Source organism: Hevea brasiliensis, chromosome 1 (assembly GCF_030052815.1).
Source record: "Hevea brasiliensis isolate MT/VB/25A 57/8 chromosome 1, ASM3005281v1, whole genome shotgun sequence".
Lineage (NCBI taxonomy): Eukaryota > Viridiplantae > Streptophyta > Magnoliopsida > Malpighiales > Euphorbiaceae > Hevea > Hevea brasiliensis.
The window spans coordinates 109,058,027-109,069,955 of NC_079493.1; the positions used below are offsets into that span (position 1 = coordinate 109,058,027).

Below are 11,929 nucleotides of genomic sequence, written 5' to 3' on the forward strand. Positions count from 1 at the left end.
AAATATTTAATTATATTTAAATAAAAAAATAACTAACTTATAGGCACACACTGAAGCTCAAATCTTAAACTAAGGAATACCCTCTCATACCAATAGCCATCTATTCTAATTCATCACATTGTAATACTTTTATCCACTAACTCAATAATATTACATATATTTTTTCTGTCTTTTTTAAATATTTTTTTCAATTGTAATTATTTTATTTTTATACACTTTAAGTTATATTTTATAAACTTAAACTATTATTGTAGGTTTATGTAAATTTGTTTTTTCAACTTACTAAAATTTATATTTTTTTATGAAAATTACAATTTAATTAATATAATATTTATTTTTAGCCATTATTTACATTTCAAATTTTTATTTTTTTTACTATTATCTTCATAATATAAATTCATATTATATTTTTTTCTACACTTTTTAGTGTATTATATTATAAACTCAATTTTCTATAAATTTTTTTTCTTTCTTCTATAACTTTCACTAATGTTGTCCCATAATATAAGTTATTTAAAAAATTCATATTTTATAATTTTAATTCATTCCTTAGTAAATTCTCACTTTCAATTTCAAATATCTACTAGTATTTAAGTATTTATATAATTAGTTTATATATTTATATATAAATTTATATTATTAAAAATAATTCATAGCATTTTCGGGTATATAACCGACTTATGTAATACAAAAAGAAAATAAAATATTACAATATAAATTCATATGAAAATATTAATATTATCTAACTTTTTCTTTTATCTACTCTATGTTCTAAATATTATAAAATCATTCAAAATATGCATATTTCTTAATACATGTTTAATATTTTATCCTAAACACTAAAAATATCATAATAACCTACCTTCTAACACATGCATGCATACTTAACAAATATTCCTCAACTTTCAACAAACACAAAGACATTAAACACTCAAAAAATGTTAACATATTACATTTTCATTTTGTTAAACAAGCAAAATACGTACCTATGTTTGAGAGTGCAACAGACTTTTCACTAATCACCTCTTTAAATTTCCACTATGCTGCTCCAACCAAAGACAAAGTAAGCTATCCTCTTTGCTTGTCCACCAATGCGAGTGCTTTCTTCTTTGCTGGTCCACTAGAAGCTGATCCACCAAATGCTCCACCGAGATTGCTGGTCCACCACGAATAGAGATGAGAGGGATGAGAGACTGTGAGAGGGCTGTAAATGTGAAGGTTGAGAGTTGTAAATGAATCTGCGGATGGTAGGGGGATTTAATTTGAATTTCAGTTCCGACGCTAATAATAATAGCATCCCATTACTTGCACGCTAGTTATAATGGCGTCCCATGCCTACACTTCTAGCTTCTTGACGTGACTAGATTCTCTACCATTGTGTGCAACACATCCCGGATGCCAACAACACTAGCGTCCCACACTTGCACGCCATTTATACTGGCGTCCCTATTGCAAACCAGCTCTCCCCGGACTGTCTGACGTGACTGAGTGCAGAGATTCTTTGCAAAAACGCCATACGCCATTTATATTAGCATTCTAGCTCTAGACACTAATCAAATAAGCGTTTTATCACTGGTTGCTACTATGACTAGCGTCCAGTGTGGCCACCTTTTCCCCTCAGCTCAATTCGCAGCCATTTCATAATTTTGTTGAATCACACCTCTTTCTGATAAATTAAGGTGTATAGTACATCTGTACGGTAAAAACTCATTCAGCAATGGGTTTGCTGTGTTTCCTTCACTTAGAAATTCTAGAAACTTTAACAAAGCCTAACGTATGTCATTGTCAGAAGTGAGGCCTTGGGAGACATCAGCAAGAATGGGCTGATCAGCTTGGTCTAGTGGTGGTTTAGGCCTATTGAGAAAAATGATCTCAAGCCCATCAGATTCCAAAATGGCACAAGAGCGTTCCTTCGCATGATTGCATTCCACAAGTTGTTCCTCTACCACTAATTGACCTTCAAGATTCTGATTATCATTAGGCTGAGTGGACATATCCACTTGGGTTGCAAGAATTGTTGATAAAAGTAGAAGCTTAGTACACAAAGCATCATCATTAAGAGGGGAACAGCTAATTTGATCCTCTTGTCCCCTACCACTCTCAGCTTGCAAAGAAGTACCAGAGATCAAGAAGTTATCCAGGTCATCATCTACGATGCATGGAAACGGGAGGAGCCAGCGCCTACCCGTTTCGGAAATGTTTCCTCATCGAAAACGTGAGGACACGGCCAGGAAATGTCTCTTGGCCATTTCTGCAATTCTTAGAAATCAGACACGTGTTCCTTATCCTGGAGGTTTCTCTAAAAAAAAAAAAAAACCTAAAATAAAAAATGTAATATCCAAACAGCCAAACACAAGGATGGGTTAAAATCAATTTGCGCTGCAACAAGGAAAAGAAGAAGGAGGAGGAGGAGGCCGCGTACCTGTCGCTGGTTGGTTGGTGGGGTAGTGATTGGAGCAATGGATCTGACTAGCGGAGGCAACATAGGGTGGCGACTCGAGAGTGACTGCTGGCGACTCGAGAGCTCAGGTATGTTGCATTGCTTTGCCTCCTCCCTTCCCCATCAATGCTCTACCTCCTCCCTTCTCTGCCTGCCTCCTCGTCCCTTCAGGCTCGGCTTACCTGTGACTTTGAGATCCTGTGGTGGATACCCAATTATCCATATTTAAACGGTTATTAATTTAAAAAAAATTATTAATTTTATTTATTCAATTTTACAATATATTTTTAGAATATGCTCTACTTGGTACTAAAAAAAATCAGTGATAAAATGAGTTGGATTAATTTTAATTTATTCTATATATTTTAACATTTAAATATATTGTAATTTTTATTTTTTTTTATGAGTATAAAAGTTTAAACATGCAACTTTTTTCATGCGGTCGAGTTTAAATGTTGATTTGAATTTTATTAATTATTGAAGATCTTATATATATATATATATATATATATATATATATATAATATTTACGCATTTTTCTCGTGTGTTTCTGTTTCCTATATTTTGTAAAATGTCGTTTCCGTGTCCGTTTTCCCATGTCCGTGTTTCAGTTTCCATGCTACCTAGGTCATCATTAGCAGCGTCATCATTGCAGATGGATTTGGAAAGTTCGTTATCAGCATCACCAGTATGGGAAACCCCAACTTCACTGGAAACCATTTCGGAATCTTCAAAATTTTGCTCTGAGACAATGGAGAGCCCCAATATCACCTAGGAGGGCCAGCTAACAGCCCCACTGATTCTTCAATTGCCACAACATCATATCTAGTACAATGAACGTCCACAGAAATCACTTTGTGGAAGGTTCTAGGGAATCCACTAAAACAAGCAGTCTTGCATAATCAAACAGAGATTTTGAAAGAGTGGAACCATGCATTGTAATATAGTCTCTGTAAAGATTCCCTATCCAGCGAAAGAAATTTTCATTCCATACATGTAATGGACTCCATTGAACTTAACCCATACTAGGCGCTTTGCAGATTTATAAACTGGTTCCCAAGGTTTAAGATCCATGAACCATTATTTTAACCAGTCTATTTGAACTGTAAGAAAAGTTTCCACTATCTCAACAGAATCAAAGGTTAATAACACCTGATTTCCTCCCAATAAACGCACTTGTATCAAGAAGACTCCATCAGCGTGAAAATACTGCCGTAAGTTTTAAACTGTGAGCAAGTTAATAACCGTAACAACTGCAGAACGTGCCAACCATTCCTTATTAGCTTCAAGATCATTTGCTAAAATTTTAAAAAGTCCACCTTTAATCTTAGAAGTAAGGAAAGAACCATTCAGAGGCTTCACTGGGCAAATATCAAAACTAATGTGATCCCCTAGTTGTGCTCCTCGATCAATAAGACCCTCAGGGACAGCATCTGAATCAATGTGTTTATTGCGCTCATTCCCATTCGTTGCTCTAGACACCCATAGTTGCTTGAATCCATTACGCTCTTGTTCTGCTTAGTTCCATCTTCTTCTGCGAACATTAGCCGACACTATTCGCTGAGCTACTGATCTTCTGGCCCATCTAGACTTGAAAGCCCTGAGTATGTACGAGCCAATCCATATTTCATTCAGAATCTTTAACATTTCTTTAAGCTAGTCCAAGGATGGTACTCTAACGAAAGTAAATCTCCTGCCTCTTCTTGAAAGCTTGTTTGGAATATAAATGTCAGAGATACTGCCAAGCTTCGAAAAGGAATTCCATAAGCCCTGTGTATTTGCGCTTAAAGGGAAGTTTTCAAGGTAGATGGTATGGTGTGATAGAGGTTGAGAGTTTGGGAGTGGAGGGCTAGGTTTAGATATATTTTGCTGTTTAACATTTGGATGGGGAGGATTAGAAGAGGATTCAGGTTTGTTTTGGTGATTTGCAATGGTGATGTTATTGGACAGAGTGGGAGGCAGAGGCAAAGGAGGGGAGAGGTTAGAGGAGGAGGCCATTATATATTTTAGCCTCCTGTATAATTAATATATTAATAAATAGAAATTCGGTTATTTCAAATAGTTTGGTTAACAAATTAAAAATAATCGAATCAATAATTAAAAATAAAAAATTTTATTATTACTAATTAAAAGTCTAATTGAACCCAATTTACTTTTTTATCGGTCAAATTTAATTATTGGATTATAACCGAATTTTGCACACCCTTATTGGAAGGGGAAAAGAGGCCGCATGCTGCAGCAAGAAAAAGGGACTACGCCTGAACTCTTTCTCTGTGGAAACTAGAGAGAGGAACTATAGCTAACCTGTGATTGGCCTTAGCTTCTAATATTTTGCAATTGTTAGTTTGAATAAAAAATGATAAAGCAAGTCTCTATAGTGACGAAAGTTAAATTAAGACGTTAATATCTTATCAATGATAGCGATTAAACTAATAATTTAATAGTTTATTAATATCTGACTTGTAATATTCTTAAAAAAAATAATTGACTTGTAATATAAGAAATAAACGCGTTTAAATTTAAACAGTCATTTTCTCTTCAAAATATATCTTTCAATGTGTGACAAAAAAAAAAGTCCAATCTTGAAAAAAAATATATAATGAAAGTGATGTATATATAATAATTTTATTGTAACCGTTAATTATAATGTGTTTCACTATAATCAACAATTATAATGAAATCATTATTTGTGCATAAGTTTCACCAAATAAAAATTCTTAATTCTGACATTGGCGTTCTATGTCTCTATAGATTAGTTGAGGATTTAAGATAAATGACTATTAGTAGAATTTAACATTATGTAGGTATTTTCAAATTGAATTTTTAGGCATATATATATAAACACGTTTAACTTGGAAACTCTTAAAATCATGTGCCACTATTAATTTCTATCAAAAGTAATTGTTGATAATAGAGACACATCCAATTTCCTTTAAGGCATTGCAGAACCTTATATTTTACATGCTGCAAGCAAGCATAGGGGTTTTGTAATGAGATATTTGGGCACATCGCCCAGCAAGGCGGTCAGTCTTCAAAGCACCATGGCCATACATAGTACTGAAGTCAAAAATTGATTGCTGGGCCCCCTTATGATCAACAATCTCCCTATTAGCAACGACACTTGGGATCTATTTAGATGAGGGTAAAGTGGAGGTAAATAACTTATGTACCTTTATTTGGATAGAGATGACTATAAATTTTACCCTGCCTTATCTTTCAAGCCTTAATTTTTTTTGTATCCTAAATTGGTTGTGAGGAGGAGAGAGTGAGAGTTGTGAGTTATTTTATATCTTACACCTCTCAAATCTATCCCTCTTTCACCTATTCTTAAACATAAAAAATATACATTATCTATTTTTATATTTTTATTAATTTATCTCTTTCTAAATATGAATATTTTTTATTGTAACGTTTTTTACTGTTCACCCTCTTTATCCTTTCTTACCCTTCCTGTTATGCATTGCGGAAGCATATAAACTGCAAATAAATAAAAAAATACACACAAGCTAATAATATTTACGTGATTCACTCTTTCCACATGGGACTACCTCAACAGGTATGCCATCTTCTACTATCAACAATAATAAACCATCATTACAAGCTCAAAGAAATACTACCCATAAACCCAAGTATACCCAAGATAACCCACATTATATAATTGCTCATAGTAAATACATTAGTTAGTCCTCTCAGTCTCCTCTAGATATAACACAATATATTTACTACTTTAACTACTACACTACAAGGGGAGTCTTCAACTACACAGGCAAGAGCCCTTTCATCAGTATATAAGAATTCCTTCATCTTGAATTCTATGCCATTTCTTCATCTTAGGCCGAAACCTCTTTTCCTTCATGGGCTGCAATGGGCAGGAACCCCTTATTAATAGGCAAAGCCACTCTCTTCAATGGGCAAAGCCGCTCCCCATGGATGAAGCCAAATAACCTTTCAACCATTATCCTATTTATAGTGTTAATTCTCTTAATTTTAATTTAATTAGGAGTCTCACTCAATTTCAGAATAATACTAAAATAATTTTTCTACTGTATATGATAAATATTCCTCCATCCTATTGAGAAATATTTTTCTCACTCAAATGAGAAAAGGTCTTCTAAATCAGCTAGGATTTTGGATTATAAATCTAACACTTCCATTAATTGCCTTTACCTCACCCATTTGCTGCTTTAATACGAGTTGACAACTTCCCAGTAAGTCACCCATCCTTACACTGCTCTAACCCGAACCATCATTTTTATCAAAAGATAAATTTATTATAGTCAAAATTACTAAATTTTAATTTATTTAAATTACATGTAATGGTAATCAATGATGTATAGAAAATTTATATATTGTGGACATTTTGTGTAATTCTCTTAGATTAATATTGAATAATTTAGAATCTACAAGATTAACTTATAGATCTTACTTTCACCTAACAAGCTAAAAATCCTAGGAAAAAAAAATGACTATTCACTATTAATTGGTATTTTAGGCTCTAAATGGTTTACAATTCGTTTAATAAAAAAAAAATCCACATTAGTTTTTTTGTTGAATGACTTATCATGTATATATATATAACCCTGTATCAGTCTATTGCTCTCACCGCCTATGGTGCATAAGGCCTACATGTTTCTAAGGGTGGCAATTTTAAACACGACCGGCAAACACGACACGAATACGACACAGAAATATAGGGTTTGAATTAGGCTTATTCGTGTTCGTGTAGAATTCGGGTCGACCCATTTATGATATGGTTATAATTGTGTCGTGTCACGGGTTAACCTGCTGACCCGACTTGACACGTTTATGACACGATTTAATATTCTTGTCATCACGTGTTGACCCGTGACCCACTAACCCATTTGACCCGCTATGATCCATAAACCCACTTATATAGCATGTTAAATGGGTTAAGTCGTGTCAAACCGTGTTAAATGGGTTATTTCGTGTTAAATGAGTTGTATCGTATTGAATACACCTAATACAATTTAATATTAATTGTGTCGTGTCATGTAACACGTATAATAAAAGGATTGTGTTCGTGTTTAAAATTTTGACACGATTTGTTAATCATGTCGTATTCGTGTCGACCTTAATCGTGTTCGTATCGCGTGTTGACATGACATGAACATGACCCATCAACCCGAATTGCCACCCCTACATGTTTTGTTCACACAATTCATAATTCAAGTATAAGAAACTAAACCACAAACCATCACTAAACGAAAGCTTTTGAATGCTATGCCGTACTACTACACACAAACAAGCCTTGTGATGCTGCCCCTTCATTGCAGGGCACACACGCTCTTCCAATATGAATACCATTAAGTTTGTCTATAGGTGGTAAATCTTTGGTTCTACTAATCAACCCAATTCGTATTTGTCTAACCAAAGCAGCATAATCTATTTTAACCCTCACAAAATGAATCGAATATTATTAATTTATAAAATTGATTGTCAATTTCATTAATGATCTACAAGACTTCAATTTGAAATTGACGTGTTTTTTTTACTATAGTCAAAATACACTATCTATATTGTTCAATAACATAGTGTTTATACTTATATTTAAAGGTTAAGAGAGTGATTAATAAAACATTAACTCTCCTAACTTTTAAAGATTGAGTGAGTGTTTTGACTATGATAAAAAATATAATATTATTACTTTTACATTTGATAGTTAATCCAATAATTATTTTTACTGAATATTTCTGCTATAAATCATTATTTCACAGTTCTGGAGACTACTCTATTATCACTAAATTAAAGCTCATCAATACTTGGACTTCCTGTTTAGTATGTCTGAATAGACTTTCCTATTAAGTACGTCTGAATTATTATTTCTTGTAAGATGGGACCTCCCTTTTAGGATTTGCTTTGCATTAGGAAACTTGGAAGCCAGGCGAATACTCATGATTCTAGGCTCTAGATTGTATAAAAGAGCGAATGCTCAGGGTTTAGTGCTTGTATTTATGGGGTTTTAGAGGTTGTGGAATGGCCTTAATGCGTGTCATCAGTAGTAGAATGGCTGGTAGGCTTTAATTCCTTTGAAGAATTTATTGGGCTAGCATGCATATATAAGAAAAGGGTCACATGGCTTTGCTCATCAAGTCATGCTCAAATTAGCTTTGGTATATATACATATAGTGTTAATGCTCCAAAACAGAGGACCGTATAGGTAGCCAGAGAGAGATATAGAACTATTCTTAGAGTTTTTATCTATGAGCTTAAATTTTTAAGTTGAGTTGTTTTTTGACATAATATGAGAGCTTCTTAGACTAAAAAGCTCTATAGTTCGAATCCTGGCTAAAGTTTAAGCTTAATGGGCTTTTGCAATACGAGTCCGTGGAGAAAGTATTATTCTCAGACAATGAGTAAACAGAATTCTTAACTTTTAAGAACAGATTTAATGGCCATTAATAAAGGGTTGATTTTTTTTGTTAGCAAACAACTCCTTTCAAAATTCTACAAGGGAGATGTCATTACAAACTTACATAATATCTACACAAAATTGAATTTAATAAGCAAAATGCTAGAAGGAAAAACTAAACTGAGACAGAATTGATGTCTCAAACTGTTTACAACTTCGGAAGGAGGAAAAGAATTGGTGGACAAATAGAAATGGAAACCCAATTGGACATGAGAGAAGAATTCTGGCAACGGAAGCTTTTGTTTTTACGAGCAACTTAAAACTGAAGTTAGACTAGAGAAATACTCTTCAGTGCAGGGTAATGAAAGACCTCCCGTTGGATGATCGAAACCGAACTCTTCCTCTGCACGCTTTAGCAACTCCAGGAACAAAGGGTGATTCAAGTAGGATATTGGAATAACAAATCTCTTTCTGTAGCCTTCTCCAACGTAGACAGCAATGTGACCTTTGGGAATATTATGAGAAGTAGCCAAAATACTTGCAATTTTAGTTGAAAGACTTCGTTGAAGCTTTTGTTTAGCATGAGCAATCCCCATCAATTGAATACCCATATCTCAGAAAAGATTGATCGAGGAGAATATTTAACAACTTGAAAAGTTTAGGGTATAGCGACTGAAGATTGATGACCTAAACTTAGTTGAAATGATGTCTGTAGTGCTTGAATATATATAGGGACCTCAAAACTTTAAAGAAAATGATAGCATATGATGAAAATGTAGAATGGTGCATAAGACAACTGCTCATTGGGAAATATTGAGGGACATATCAGGTGAAGGACTTGTTGAAATTTCACATGGTATGCTTTGTTTATTATTAGACATATCATGCCCTACCACCTTTAAGAACAGCAGAGAGGTGTAGCCCTGTATATTATAATTTCGGTTATCCAATTTTGTCTAATCAAATTTCATAAAATTAGAATATAAATGTAATCGATCATTATAATTTAGGTGAAGGTACAAATTTAGTACGTGTAGGATTGGCCATCACTTACATTTCTATATATAATAATTTAAATACTCAGTTTTAATTGATTCTGCTATACTAGGAGAAAAAAATTTAACAACAAGGATTTTTTACTGTTAAATATATAAAATTTATTGCCATAAATTTATAACAACAATAAATAAATTGCTGCTATAAAATTTTGGCCATATGTATTTTATAATAAAATTATAGTTGTTGCAAGAAATTATTCATATTACTATTTTATAATGGCTTTATAGGTAGCATTACTAATATTGTTGTGAAATTTTTACTGCTAAGTATTGATATAATATAGATATTTATAATATTAGACAAGATAATTTGTGATGAGTAGAGATTCAAATGTAATTAATTATTTAGTGTTATATAAATAAATATACAAATAATAAAAATATAAAATTTAATTGAATACTAGTAAAATACTTCTCATAGAACCTACTATTGAAAGGTATAAACACTTGTACTGTTATGGAGCTAACAAAATCTACGGACTCTTTGATGCCAGACATCAGGGTTTGGCATAAAAAGACATTGTCTCAATGGAAAGTGATATAATTAAGATTTGTTATGGTTATTATGTATTCAGAATGAAGCATTGAAGTTAGACCTACTGCTGTTATTTTTGGGTTTTTTCAAGCCAACTAGCTACCGAGTAGACCCTGCGAGAGTCCCCACTCTCCACCATTCCATATCGGTTGCTACACAGTTTTTTTTTTTTTTTTCTCAATATAATTAATTAATTAGTTAATTAAATTATTAACTAATAAGCATGTGAATTTTGACTTTTGACTCTGAAAGGCTGACATCTAAACAGAATGCTAATTAAATCAGTAAGCCTCAGCCAAAACCATGCATGCATGTTTGATTAACATAATATATATATATATTTCTTATACAATTTTTATTATTTTTAATGATTTAAATTTCAATCAAAATTAAAAATAGAAAAAATTAAAATTTCAGGTATGATTTTGTCTACTAAAATGTCTTTATAGAAGCAAACTAAAAAAAATAAGAATAAATTATATTGATCATCACTCAATTTAAGTGATTATTTCATTTGAGGTATTTAATTTTAATTTATTAAAATAAAATCTCTTAATTTTAGTTTTTCCTCCAAAAGAAGTCCTTTAACATACAATAGAATGTTTTTTAGGTTATTTTTTTTCTTTTAATTAACACTAAATTAATATGTAATCAAAATAAATATATATAAATTATTATTTATTGTTTATTTTTTATCCTTTATATAAAAAATAAAATATTAATAAAATATCATATATTAATAAAATATTATTTTAAAATTTATTATTATTCAATTATTATTTTTTCACATGGTTACAAATTAAATTTTAATTAATAGTAAATAACATGTATATAATTAATCATTTTATTAATAAGTTTAGTTAAAATAAAATAATTTTATTAATAATAATTATTAATTAATTTAATCATAAATAAAAAAAGAGAAAAAGAAGGAAAAGAGGGCAAAAGGTAATTTTATTCTTTTTAATTTGGAAATTTATTATTGTAGGTCAGAGAACTTTTTCTGAAATAAAATTAATAGTGATGAATTTTATTTTAATGAATTAAAATGGAGTAATTGAAATGAAATAACGAGATGAGAGCAGTGCAATTCACCCCTTAAAAGTGCTGAAAAAACCCAGATTAGAATGGACAGATCTCCCGAAAAATCGGAAATCTGCAACTGTGATGTGAAGATCAGGAGGGAAAGTGACTACTTGGGCACATTTTTGTCACATATAGAGAGCGAATGATAGAGAGAATAGGGGGACTTAATACAAGGAACCATGCATATATATGTCACTTTCTCTGGACCAACTGATTTGAAAATTTAATTTGTATTGATTTTGCCACATGACACATGCATTTTCTAGGGTAATGTCTTGCCTTATATACATGAATCTGCAAGCAATTAAGTGAATTTTGCAAATTTTGCGATCAGAATTATGTCCTGTTGATGCATTAAGGCCTGGTTTCAGGAAGCAAGAGCGTAGTAAATGTGTCAATTTTTAGGCGTTCTGTTATGGCTTGTTTTCTTGTCAATTGCA

The 11,929-nt window shown here is 32.1% G+C and overlaps 1 protein-coding gene across 1 annotated transcript; it reads right to left on the bottom strand.

Annotated features, from left to right (window-relative positions):
• Nucleotides 1–8,856: 8,856 nt before the first annotated feature.
• On the bottom strand, nt 8,857–9,516 carry LOC110664424 (auxin-induced protein 15A). Its single transcript, XM_021824101.2, has one exon. It carries the CDS (start codon nt 9,419–9,421, stop codon nt 9,116–9,118), a length of 306 nt encoding a protein of 101 aa, XP_021679793.2. The 5' UTR covers nt 9,422–9,516; the 3' UTR covers nt 8,857–9,115.
• Between the last annotated feature and the right edge of the window lie 2,413 nt (nt 9,517–11,929).

Coding starts and splice junctions, on each gene's coding strand:
- LOC110664424 (XM_021824101.2), bottom strand. CDS start 9,421: ATGGGTATTCAATTGATGGGGATTGCTCATGCTAAACAAAAGCTTCAA.